This window comes from Equus asinus, chromosome 6 (genome assembly GCF_041296235.1).
Source record: "Equus asinus isolate D_3611 breed Donkey chromosome 6, EquAss-T2T_v2, whole genome shotgun sequence".
NCBI lineage: Eukaryota > Metazoa > Chordata > Mammalia > Perissodactyla > Equidae > Equus > Equus asinus.
In genome coordinates, this window is record NC_091795.1 from 55,212,958 (window position 1) to 55,227,215 (window position 14,258).

Genomic DNA, 14,258 nt, shown 5'->3' on the forward strand with positions numbered 1-14,258 from the left:
TGGGTCCAGTTCTGAGCCGTCAGAGAGCAGCCTGTGGAAGGCAGTGGGCAGTGGTCCATATCAAAACAGGCTATGTTTCTTTGTGAAGAGAAAAATCTGTCATTTTGAAGGAAAAGAAAAGAGAGCAATGCGCTGTCCTGGTTATCTTAATTAGAAGGAAGCCTGGAAATACTACATCATTTCTAAGAACGCTTTGACAAGAAAAAGTCATGAGTGCTATTCTCCTAGTGCTGTGCAAGTGCTCTATTTTTCTGAAACAGTCCAGACTTTGTTTCTTGTATCACTTTCTATAAGAGTAAATAGTCAAATGAATATTGAAATCCAATGATTTGTATATAAATTAAGAAATTAAAAAAACCTATCAGGGTCTATGTGCTAGCTTTTGACCCAGAAAATAATTACCATACATTGTTAAAGTCTCTCCACTTTCCAAATGAAAGTGTTATTAAAACGGGAGAAAATGGCACGTTGTTGCATTTTTGCTAGCATCCACTGTACCTATTCCTTGGGAATTTGCACCTCGTTGTTTCAGCTTCCATTTCTTTCTCTCTAACCTGGAGGCTCCATGGGCAAGCCCTTGCCTGACAGCTCTTTTCTGAGCTGCCCGACAACTAGCACAGTGCTACACGCTAGAAGGTGTTCAACAGCTTATTGTTGAAGGAATGAACGAACGAATGTCCCCGTTGTTCTGTTCCCAACTGTGCTGGCTGCTACTCAAAGTTTTGTGCTCCCAGGACAGCCTGAAGCAGTTAACTCAAAAGGCACTCAGATTTCCACCTAGAAAACACACTAGCAAGCAATCTAAACTGAAGTCTGGCTCAGTGGAACTTTTTGTGTCCCAAAATTGCCTTCACTTCTACTATTCCCTTTGAAAGCAACAGCTTTGCATAGAAGGTACTAGGTAAGTAGCCACAAATTGGGCTAAAGGACAGGGGACTATATGGAAAATATTTCAAACTCTAAGGAGCTGTTTAGCACTAGTGCCATCTTTACAGCTATTCAGGGTGGAAATGTGTCTTACTTTCCACCATTATGTTGCTGCTGTTTTGTTGTCATTTCCCAGAGAAAATAACTGCCTTTTCCCAATGCCAGAGGATAAAAATTGAAGTCATTTTAATAAACATAACAATTTTCTTCAATGTATGTGGCCCCCTTGAAAGTACACCTTGTCGGTATTGCCAACAAATGCACAAGGAGGTAAATCTGTAAAAACAAGTTTTCAAAAGACAGTAAATCTATAAAAATGTTATTTCCTCTTAGGATAATTATTTTGACTTTTTATGTCTATTTAGATGTTTTCAAAAGCCTACATATAGTTGCTTTTTTACTGTCATATTTTTCAGCAAAATAAAAATAATTTTGTCAAATTATATAGCAAAGCCTCATTAATTTGGCTTTTCTCAATTGGGAATTCACAAAAATTTTGTTCAATTTAGCCAATATACATTAGCTGCACTGGCGATGAAACAATATTGGGCAAAACCAACTCAATGTAACAACTAAAAAATAGTTCCCTTAAATAAGAAAAGCAAAGTTTTCACGATGTTTTAGCATTATTTATCCACACACAAAGTGATACAGATAGATAATGGATGAATCTAGTTAGATAATGAATGAATTTAGTTAGTGTAGATAAATGAAATTGGAAAGACCACAGACTTTGGAACTTTTTTGGTATGTTGGCTATTTTGGTATATTTATCAAACACTTTGTAATCATAGTCAGTTAACATACACTTATTGAGCATTTACTATGTATTAGACATTCTTTCATGTGCTACAAACATTTCACTGAAAACAAACAAAAAGGGCTCCTCTGCTCAAGGGACATTCTAGTAGGGAAGACATACAGACAGACACATACACAGACACACAAATAAGTGCACTGCTCCCCTATATGCCCTCCATCACTTCAGCTTAGACCTAGATGATCAGAGAAGATCTGGAGCATCTAAGTTGAAACTTGAATGTAAAGATCTGGGAATGAGCTTTTGAAATAGCAAGAATAGAATTTGAAAGTCCCCAAGGTGGGAATGAGCCTGTGGCACTCAAAGAATGGAAAGAAGGCTGCAGCGGCCAAAGGGAGGTGAAGAAAGTGAGGAGAGACGGGAGACTATCAAGTTGGAGCATACGCAGGGGGTGAGACCCACGGTATCAGTGAACCAGTGTAAGGAGCTTGGACTTTTGTACTGTTTGGAGTGGGGAGCCATTGGGGAAGGGAGGACTGGTACATTATAGCGACACCATCTGACTTACACTTTAAAATAATCATCCTAGCTGCTCTGTAGAAGGCAGAGAAAAATGGACCAAGAGTGAAGGTCAGGTGATCATTGAGGGAGCCTCTGCAGGAGGTGGGCTGACAGATGGCTGTGGCTTGTAAATGAGCCACTGCAGTGCTGCAGAGAGAAGTGGCCACATTCAATATGCCTCCTGGAGGAAGAGCCAACAAAACACATGTATGGAGTAGATGTGAGGTATTACAAAACAGGAATCAAAGATAACAGCCACATTTTTGGCACGAGCAACTAGAGGATGGTGGTGGTAATTGTGAGATGGCTTGGAGAAGCAGCAAGACTGGGGTTTGAAATCGAGAATTCTGTTTTGTTCATTTTAGACTGGACATCTAGGGTGAGATATAGAGCAGGCAGTTACAAATATGAGTCTGGAGCTCAGAAAAAAATCAGGGGTTTCGGTTTAAACATGAAAGTCAATAGAAGAGAGCTGTTGTTGAAAGGAGGCATGGGGGTTGGAATAGGGTCTGAACACAGCAGCCTGGTGGAGGAGGAAGCACCACATGACAGACACCCACACAACACCCTCCTCCCCAGCACCCAGCCTCCCTGGTAGACCTGGCACAGGTCTTGCGTTTCTTCCACTTGGGGAAATTTTGATGCGATTTCTCTATCCTTCCTCACTCTCACCTCTGTTTCATTCCTAAATTCAATCCTCCTATTTTCTGGTTTCTCTCCTGCTGCTTCCTTTTAGCATGCCACTCTCATTCTTCTTCATTTGGGACCTCTTGCTCTCCTACAGTCATTCTGGAAGGAGTGAAGTAGAGCACATGACTCAGAGTGCTGGCTCTATGGGTTTTAGTTTTCTCTTGTCAAACAAGAATATTGAAGTAGAGGATCTTTAAGACTCTTTAAGACCCACAGTTCCTGGGTTACAATTATCATGAATTTTACAGTAATCCTTATTAGTGGTTTAACCGCTACAAGCGGCTAAGACAGAATTTCTAACAGTGTACGTGTTTTATGTTGTTATTCTTTCAATCATTCATTAAACAAACATTTACAGAATATCTATCATGCACAAGGCCTTGAGGAAGCAGAGAACTTAGGACAGTGTTGTAATGTTCTGAGAAAGGGAGTCAGGCACACCCATGTGACAGCTGCACACCAGTTCTGATTACGGCAGTTAAATACATTTCTCTGAGGCTTGTTTACAGTTAAAAATACTATTCTTTACGAATATCTTCTTACAGATTTTTCTCTTAAATTCTGTATACTTAAAAACTCCTTTCACTAAAGAAAGTTATCACAATAAGAAAAAAAAAAACCTTAATCTCAGTATAAAGGAATATTAGTTTATCATTGTTGAGAATGAAATACTGAATGATTGCAAAACCAGAGACTGAAAAAACTATAAATTAATCTAAGCATTTTATTTGACAGTGGTATCCTAACTAAACTTAAGATATTAGGGTTTGTTTTCTGCCATTAATAAAATTATAATAGGAAATAAATCTCAAAAGTCCTCTTAAATAAAGCCAACAGATGGCAACCTGAACATGTTCACCCTATTTTTCATGCCCTTTGGTTTTAGAGACACTTTACAACAGTACAGCAGGGAGAGTGAGTTCTGCCCAGGAAAATTCCTGCTGACCTTGAAATTCATTTGGGCTCGTCTAGATTCACAAGGATTTGACCATTTGGTCTTCACTGATCAGTTACTAGGCAACAATAGACTAATCAATTTGGTCAATCAAATACATCAGATGATACAAATAACAGCTAATAACTTTAACATGATTTATCATCTATCAAGCACTTCGCTTAAAAGGCATGGGCATTTTTCACATGCATTAATACATTTAATCTTCACTGCAAAACTAAGAAGCAGGTATTATTGTTCCCATCTTAGAGATGAAAGACCGAAGGCTTAGAGATGTTGAGTAACTCCTCAAAGGCACAGGATTAGTAGAGCGCAATTCTGGAACTCAACCTGAGGCCTGCCCCAGCAAAGCCCATCATCGGCAACATTAAGAACACTCCTCACTGCTGGAGAACACAGACCCTGTGGAGACACAGAGCGAAGACGAGATTAAGCAATTATCAAAGAATTTGATCAGCAGCAAGAGTCTGATTTAAATTCTCTTCCTCATCATTATACTTGAAGTACCACACCAGTCAACTGATGCATTTGTTGAAAGAGTGATAACTGTATTTTTACTAAGATGCAAATAAGTGCATCATCTCTTCAGTTCATTCATTGGTGCCTCCAGGTAAAGAAAAGTCAGCCAAAGTGAAGACTTTATTTCAGTCAACAACCAAACCTCCAAAGCTAAGTGCCTGGATCTGCTAATTCATTAGTGGGCTTAATAAACACAGATGCCATTCACAATGCAATCTTTGGAAAGTTTCACAAACTTCTTACAACCCAAGTATCAGAAATCTATAGGCTTAGAAGAAAATGATGGACAAAGACAAAGGGCAGTTTCTTCTGGCTTTTAAACGTCTAATTTTAGTTTTCAAAGAAGCTGCTTTCCTGAACCTCTCCTGGATTCTCCTCTGGACAGCTGGGGAACCCAATAAAATGTTCACTCTGCTATCACTGCTGTTAACATTCTTCCTGGTGATAACGAAACAGAATTTGATGTATATCACATAACAGAAATAATCACATGCATTTGGACAGAAGTTGGTATTCCTCCAAATCAAATACCTCAATACTCTATTTTTAAAGTAATCATTTTCATCCACAAAATCCTATAGACTCCAAAAATATGCATCAATACTTATGACACATGAGAAAGTAGGGTAGGTACAATAAACTTCTATATCTAAAATAAATGTAATCTTCAAATAACGGTTTCCCAGGCTCCATACAGCCTGAAATTACACACACAATTGAAAGAATGTTTTAAATTCATTTTGGCCATACAATGAATCTATTAAATTCTGTTCTGCTTACATAAGTTTGAGATTGATAAATATTACCCTAGAAATGTTATGTGCTATATAATAAAATGGCATTCTTAAAGCAATGATTTTTATTCACCCTCCTCAAATATAAGAGTGCTTAACTTTCAAAGCAGATGGAACTGAGAATCTTTAAGTTTTCACTTGAGTTACCTCTTGTCAGTGCATAGTCATTATAATTGTTTAGGGAAAACTTTAAATTACAAATAAAGAAATTTATAAATCAACAAGTAAAAGAAGGAATAAAATAGACTGTGAAATCCTGAAATAGACTCTGAACTCCATGATCCTTAGGGAAAAGACTGTATTTTATTCATCTTTATAACCCAAAGTCTGGCACCAATACCAAATCCCAAATAGCTCTTTAACTAAGATGGATACCTCTTCAACATGAAAATAATGACCTTTGAGTATTTTAAGAGTTAAAAATGTCTCTACGAAGTTCAAGTCTATGAGAGCTGAAAGAAAATGCAAGCAGTTGACTTTAAGGAAGAAACATAGTTGTGAATAAAGTAGAAGTGCAAATAAGGTCACAATAAAAACATTCCCCTTTAGAGCACATTAAGACAAAAAAAAATACTGTATACCTGCTCCCAAATGGCTTGAGTGAGGCATTCTAATTAAAAAATAATACTAATAATTAAATAATGTTTTTACACACTTGGGAAAATTCCATTCTAACAAGATACCTCAGGGCCTGCTGGGTGGAAGGATGCTGGTCAAAGCGTATCTCCTGCCTGTGTGTTTCTTCAATTAATAATTAACGTCATTCTATCCCAGCTCCTCTGGGAGTACACAGCTATGCGGGCACCATCATTGTGTAAAGGGAATTACAAGTCTATTCTCTTCCTGAGAATAAACAAATTTGCACAAGAATTTAAAACAATGCAGGAAAGAGGAGCATCTGCCAAGAGAATTGCTTATAAACACATCCTTCTGCCCTCTGTGGACAGCTCAGCTGTCTGCCGTTAGCACCAACAATCCAACCAGAGCTTCTGTCTAGAGCTACTGGCTTAGTAGATTTACTGAGAAAAGGCTTCTTAAATCAGCACATTAGACCCAGGAACGGGACAAGATCAATTGTTTTTAATTTGCCATCTGTCCTTAAGAAGTACCCAGGAACATTAAGGTAGGATAAAACCACAGGCCCACGGCCCACATAAATTCAAATCCGCGGAAAATGATGGACACCTCTTACACTTACAAATGTATATATCTCTTCATAATGACCATTTTAACAAACTGATCTATAGATAGATTAATCTTCTCAGTCTAAATAGTAGCTCACTTGAAATTTATTTTCCTACTGCCATCTATGCAGGGGTGACTGAGAAGTCAATCTCTCATCAAGAGACACAGACTATCCTATGACTGCTATCAAGCTAAGAATTTAGCTCCTAATATATATGGGGAAAAATGAATTACTTAGAAGGACTGTGCATAATAATTCTGAAGATAGTACTCAGTTCTGTGTAAATAAGATTAAATCAACATATTTTTTAATAGATGCCTAGAAAAATACTTGCTTTGTGATCACCACCATCACTGCATATTTGATACATATGTAGACAGGGAAAAAATGTTTAGAAGCTTAGCCAAGTCCTCCATATCAGCACAGAGGTTCTACTCCAGGAAGGGAGTATCAAATGGAACTTTCTCAAAACCACAGAGTCAGGAACTGCCTGTTACTATCTTCTGCTCACTCTGATCTAAAAAGCGAGCAGATGGTACAGTAGCTCCAAAGTTAACTTCAACACAGAATCTCCCCAGAGCTCTCAGTCTCCTTCACAGTAGTTGGGTTCAGCCTCCATTTTTACACTTTCAGAAGCTAAGTTCTGTCTTGCTTTTCAGTCTCTCAGCACCTGGGGTCTATGCTCACTGCCCACTTTGTGTGTGAGGTCCAATGAATTCCGTAGCCAATTTCCAGGACATTTCACAGGGTCCTAGTCTCTGGTGCTTGGGTCTTCTGCATGATTTCAGCATCATAATAGTATCAGCTGTCCCCATTGTTTCTTAATTTATTCCACGCTCTTTTACATATATTTTATTCCACTTTCATCAGCACCCAGAAAATGCATGCAATATTTATTTCAAAACAACGCTTACCAAGAGTTAATGTATTCTTTTAAAAATCTGTTTGGCCTCTTGAAAGTTACTCTTAATAAAAGGTTTGTACCCTCTAAAAAATCTCTTAATTTATGCTACTGCATTATATAGTTTCATACATTGCTTTTATAGTAAAATGGAGCATGTCAGGATCCAAACTCAGGATATTCTTTCTTGGACAAAGGATTATGGTCTAGGGCCAGAAGACTCGGCCTGACTCATCCCAACCTACTGTACTCTTGAGAAGCTACACACTGTGGATGCTTTTAATCTGCTCTGAGAGTCTAGATTCTAGCTCAGGATCTGGACCCAGACTCAAACCACAAATCCAGTCAGGTTGGGGAACGGAGAACTCTACCTTTAAGGAAACCAAAGGCCAGGTAGGAAGGCAGGCGCTAAATCTTCAAAGGAGGCACCTTAGGAACAAAGCTCAGGCTTGGAGATTACTGAGACTCCCTGTGCCTGACTTCCAGGACTAGGCATCTTCCTCTTTATTTGCTTCTACTAACTTTAACTAGAAATCTTCCAGACTTTTATCTGACACTGCTCTGTCTGTGCAATGTTTCTCTTTTTGCTACTGTAAGAATCAACCCCCTGAAGACATTCATCTGGGACCTGGTATAGACTAGTGGTTAAGAGCATAGATGCTGGAGTCAGATTGCCTGGGTTTGTATCCTGGCTCTGCTCTCTACTCTGTGGCCTTGAGCAAGTTATTAAACTCCTGTGTCTCAGTTTCCCCATCTGTAAAATGGATTAATAACAGTACCTATCTCATAAATGGAGAAGTGAGTTATTACGGGTAAGGTACCTAGGAGAGTGCCAGGCACTAGCCCTAGCTTTTATTATTACCTGCCTCCCTTCTAATGCTAAATATGGTTTTGATACCACCACCACCATCACCACTACCACCACCACATCTTTGGCTCTCTCTAGTGGAGCAGATTGCTTGCTTTGCTCTGCCCTCCTCCTCCAGGGCTATGACGGCAGAGAGGACTATGCTCAACATTTGTGTAATCTTCTCCCCACTGCAATCCACATGGTCTTCGGTCTAGCTTCCTGTCCTAGACCTTCATGGGCTGCTCTGGCTCAGGCATCCATACATATTTGTCAAGTAACACCAGCCTTCGTGAATGTACCCTGACTACCGCATCGAGCACTGAATATCAGCAGAAGGAATCTGTGAAATGGGAGTGAAAACCAGATGAATACAAATGGATAAGAAGACTCAAAGGAAAGTAAATACCTTGTTCTGGAGCAGCATTGACTAAATGACTAAATGTGACCAAAATTTGTTTGACTAGTCTTAGTAAACTGATTAGTCACATTCTGGCCGTTAATAAACACTGAGTTTAAGCCAAAACAAAGGTCACGTATAAACAGTATATTTATTTATTCAACAAATATGTGAATGTTGCAGATATTAGGATTCTAGATATTGGGAGACCAAAAATTAGATAAAGGTAAGAAACAAGAAAACAAAATCTTCTCAAATTTGTGAAAGGGGATGAAGGAACAATTGGATGGTCATGGAAGGCCTCTTTGAGGAATGGGCATTTAAACTGATAAATGCTGAAGGAATGAGGGCTAGCCATGATTAGAGGTTGAACATTCTGGACAGAAAAGGCAGCACAAGCAAAGGCCCTATTGTAGAGATGAGCAAAATATTTTTTTAAATACAGAGTCCAAACAGAAAGAAGAGTGGAAGAGTGTTAAGCATCAAGTCTATATCTGCCTCAAACCAGGCTGGTGATTAAGGTCATGTGATCCCTTCCAGCTCTAAAATTACATAAATCTCTGCAGAAAGTGATGTGTCGATAGGCAAAGATAAGGCAGGTTATATTGGCTCTAGCACTTTGGACTGACTATCAAAACTGCCAGAGGAAGGCGTTTCACTAGATGACATGCATAGCAGTCATCAGCCTTCATTACAAGAGTAAAGATGATGGATGCAATTTTAGAAACTTCATGGTGACCTGGTTAGTCAAAGAAAGAGTAAAGTAGTCATGGATAATCCCTCAACTTCACATCAAAAGGACTGCAGGACTTAAGGATGGAGATGGTGTGGATAAAGTGGGAACTGGAGATTACACAGAAATAGGCAAGCAGATCTACGAAAAGCTTGGAATTTAAAAAATTATTTTAATTCCTTTTTCTAAATTGAGACGGAGATTTTAAGAAGTTTAAACTCCAAAGACTGTTTCAAGAGCATCAAACTACACTGCAGGGGGCTTTGAAACAAACACCCTTTTCAAGTCCCTTCTGAAAAACTCATTTCCAATTATGAACATAACTCCAGTATTTCAGGTAAAATTTCCTGTTAATGAGGAAAGACAAGAGTCTAGGGACAGATGAACTGGGTTGCCCGGCTAAGTATTTAATTTCCCACTTAGTTTTGCAAGTCAAGATAGACAACCTTAGTTCAAACATTAATATTTATGAAAAATGGCATAATGTTTCATTTAGGGAAAACAGTGCATCCAGCAATGCCAGTTTAGACTTTTCGGACTGCTACATACTGGTGTAGGTGTGTTCCTTCATGGAGAAGGTAAACCTCCAATTAACGTGCAATTTATTTTGTGAAAATATCTTTATAGATAAATTGCTCAAATGGATGACTTGGAAACCATAGCAACTATATATTTTAATTAAAGTTTTCTGCTTGAAAGGAAAATCTTAAATAATTGGTACCTCCAAGTCTTTGCTGAATTGGCTTAGCTATGGGAAATAGAGGCTTTTAATAATAGGAAAAGAAAAATCTTCCACTTTACCATCCTCCATTCACTATGTGCATCTTTTATAACACGAGATACCTGAGTTAATTCTCCAATATACGAAGCTAAAATGTGCCCTATAAATAGAAAGCCCACTTGAACACAAAATAGAAGAAAAATTATAACTCTGGTTTAGGAATGTTTTTCTAGCCATGGATAAGACACAAAAAAGACATTTTAAAATCCTTTGACAACTATCATTAATAGTTCCAATTTACTGAACATCAATGACGTCTGTTTACATAGAAAAGTGACATTTTGCCATTTTGTGAATAACTGTCTGAAACAGAAGTAGATTATTCAACAAACATTCATGAGCAGTCAACCATGTGTCTGTACTGAAATTCTCGCAGGTCCTACACAACCACTGGCCACCTCAAAGAGGGAGTTCTAGTTATCATGCCGGGATACAAAGTGTGCTGCCTACCACACGGCAGGGTTTCTAAAGTATTTTATTTGAGGAGATTTGATTTGCTTATGCTTTTGCCCATCTAAACATTGTTCTTTTTCTTTGCAAAATCCACAAATCCCACCTATCCTTCAATAGCTGGTCTTCACGCCCTTCCATCTCAGCAGAGCCTCTGTTGAGTAAGTTAGCCCATAATGGTCACTCTCATCTCTGAATTCATACCACACTTTCTCTTAACTCAATGAAATACTATGTAGTTTAACACCGGATTCCATTCCAATGTATCCATATGGTGGTTTTACCTCCCTAGTTGCATACATTCCCTGAGGGCAGGAGCTTGGTTGATACCCTACAGTGTCTGGCACAATGTTAGACATGTGGTATAAACTGCATAAATACTTGCTATTTGAGCAGATATTTTCAATCTTAAAGTCATTACCATAACTAAATTAAATCACCAAAAAATAGTCACATTTACTTCCACCAAGTTTATTTTATGAAATTTCCCCCTTGCCAAAACACTACTGGGGGAAAAAAGTCAAGCTGTTCTTAAGTTATTTATGCAAAACGCAGCCTGACAAAACAATTAGTATTTTTTCCTACTCTTGATTACAAAACATTTAAACAGATTGCATTTAAGGAATTACCTCAGTCAACCCCATGGGAGGTGGGGTAGATGGGCAGAATTCCAAAAGTTTACTTGTAAATCAGTTGTTTGGAAAGAGGAAAACACTTTCCCAGTGATATTATTCCCAGAAGTAATACCCCATGTGGGGGTTAGTTTTCCAGAAGTCTGCACCACATGAAGTAAAAGGGGCTGGGAGGAAGAGAAGCAGATCTGGGGAGACTGACTTCACACCCAACATCAAGGTTCTGGGAGGGGAAGGAGGAACAATTACAGGCACTCTCCACACCCCTTCCTCTATGATGTGATCTGGGAATCAGGGACCAGTGCTCCAGTGCTGGGGGACAGGAAATCCCAAGTAGCAACTGGGTCTCCTCTATAACCTTCAAGAGGAAAAAGAGAAGAAAATACCAGGTGAAAGTTGAAGGGAAGAGACCACATGTTGCTACTCAACTGGACAGGCCATTTAACAGCCTCATAAATGAATAGGAGCGTACTTGAGGGTAGGCTCAAATGGCAGACATCTGAGAAATCACTGAGCCCAGTCTTTCTTAAATTGTGTGCTTCCAAACTTTAGATTGCCACACCAAGTCAACAGCTGCTCTATGGAAAAGACCTTCCATGGTCCATCAGTTTGAGAACCACTAGGCTAAATAAAATCAATCACAGGTCATCACTGGCTACTTTAAGAAAATAATGAACGTTGTAAATCTTGGCGATGTTGGGGGAAGATATGGTATGCAACATGTCCAAAACTATTTTAACACAGAATGGTTTTTGCAAAGGACAGCACTAGTTGGAAAATGCACATCAACCCATCCTCTACATTTTACAGATGAGGAAACTGAGGCCTAGAGAAGCAAAATAATTCCTTGAGATAGCTGGGTTACCATGTGGAAGAGCAGGGACTAGAACTCAGAATTTTCCTACTCCAGGTCAGTACTCTTTCTACTATAGCACCACACAGCTTCTAACTCCAGCTCTGAACACAGGTGTCATTCTGTTAGGCAGCTCTGCCTTAGTCCCACCTTCTTTCGTCATGATCCTGAAGTTCGGCCTTTTCCCACCCTTAGGCTAAGCGCCTAAGCTTATTTAAGACTGGCCTTGACTCCCGTCCCTAATCTAGTCTACTTAATACCAGATCCAATCTCAACTGCCAATCTCAACTAGATCCCTGTAGATTACCTGCCCCTTGAATCCCCATCACAACATGGCTGATCACCAGCGAAAACACACCTGCTCCCCTTAATAGACCTCTTCCAGTGCTAATTACTGCCTGCAGCAACACCATCTCCTGACATCACACACTCCCTCCACAGGCCCAGCCCTGACTACCCGACTAGAATACCATCCATAGTCTCTGCTAGGTCCAAACAAAGTCCCTGCCCTCCCTGTGAATACCTGGTTCTCACATCCCATCCCTATTCCTGTGCCGCCCACTGAGCTATTTGTTGCCACAGGCAACATCGTGTACCAGTGCCTGTAGGACAACCTTCTGTCACAGGAAGTATCCATGGCAACCAGATGGGGCCAACAAATAGAATTAAAGTCCAGAGATAATTCCCCAAAGTTAGTTTAGCCAATAGATGATTTATCAGAGCAGTGAACATTTGGCAAAACTGAGTATATTAGGCTCCAAACCCTCTTTGTTGCACCATGGTCTGCTGGGCAACCACATGGCTTAAAGCGGGAGCCTGGAAAGGAGAGGCAGCAGTCCCAGCCATGACTGGCCTCGAGAAGAAACACTGCCTAGGAAATGAAACAAATGAGTGCAGGATGCAAATCAGGATGTCAGTCCTCCTTACTCCCGCTTCAGATTCAGCTAAATTTATGGAGGGCTTATGATGTGCCAGGGAATCTAAGGAATACAAGAAATATAGCACACATGAGACTTGCACAGGCTAGTTGGGAAAATAAAACTGAAATGTATAAAAAGATAAATATGATTTAAGTGACTGTTAAGATAAAAATAGAAGAGTTATCACAAAAAGGATTATGATTAGTTGCCAACTGGATTGTACAAACAATAACAGCCATGAAGTTTCAGAACAATAATATGACAATTCCTCATCTGGGGACATAATAAAAGGTGTTCAGTGTGCAAAGGGCGATAAGATCATCTGACTCATCCATCCTTCCATAAAATGGGCATGGTAAGACCTAACCCACGTGAGGATTCAATAAGATGGGGTATATGCCTCATTTTGGAATCATAAAGAGCTCTACAAATTTAGTTATTATGCTTCTGTATTTCAGGGTCAGAACCTAGACTAACAAGTCTATCCTTTTTATATAAAACTCCAGAAATATTATATAAAATCAGTTTCAAAATTTGTGAATTTTGTCAGATTTTCAAAATTAGAGACGTAACTAGCACACAGTAGGCGCTCAATAAATATCAAATAAATGAACGCTAAAAGTGCTGTACAGATATTTCCTTTTTCGCCAAGTTAAAATCCTTAAAAATCACTTTATAAAGTGGATGTTCAGAAAGCAACTCATGTTTTCCCATTGAGACTATACTGTAATTGGGTGTTTGTTTCTAACCAAGGATTTGGCATTACAGCTGTCACAAATATGATCTACAACGTCATAAAAGCAAGGACAAAATAATCATAAATCTTTATAATCATGTAAGTACTAAAGATATTCTTCAAACCCTATAATACGGTCATCATGCATGGTACTCATTGATTACACAAAGGGCCCTAAAGAATCATAAATTATACCTACATCACAAAATATTATAAATTCAAACCCAAACTACTGTGGTAACTATAATAAACATTAAACATTTAATTAACAATGATTTTCTTGCCTTTTAGCACTATCTCCCAGTGTTCACCCATAGTCTAAGAAATTCTGATTTAGGCTCCCATATTCTCCTGATAAATGTCTCTTGTAACAAACGAGACATTCTAAATCATTTCATTATTTTTTAAGAGTTACCCTTAAAAAAAAGGTGCTTGGTAGATGTTTAATATTGATAATGATAGTGATAATAGCATTTCTACACCTCAAAAATTAGTCTGTACGTCACTATTAATGCAACACTTCTTGTCATTTTCTATGATCTCCTGCTTCAGTTAAAGCAGAAAAGTAGATGTCCAACATCACATTCAAACAGTGCCACCAAGAAGCAAGCGT

The 14,258-nt window shown here is 38.8% G+C and overlaps 1 protein-coding gene across 8 annotated transcripts in view; it reads right to left on the minus strand.

Moving 5' to 3' along the window:
- CCDC85A (coiled-coil domain containing 85A) overlaps positions 1-14,258 on the minus strand; it is a 179,814-nt gene that overhangs the window by 46,875 nt on the left and 118,681 nt on the right. The window contains exon 3 of one of the 8 annotated variants that reach the window (XM_044772482.2): positions 4,225-4,295. The exons of the other annotated variants lie outside the window; for them this stretch is intronic. Coding sequence (XP_044628417.2) covers positions 4,261-4,295 — 35 coding nt within the window. The 3' untranslated portion in view covers positions 4,225-4,260. Of the gene's footprint in view, positions 1-4,224; positions 4,296-14,258 lie in introns of those variants that run through there. 8 annotated transcript variants of the gene reach the window in all.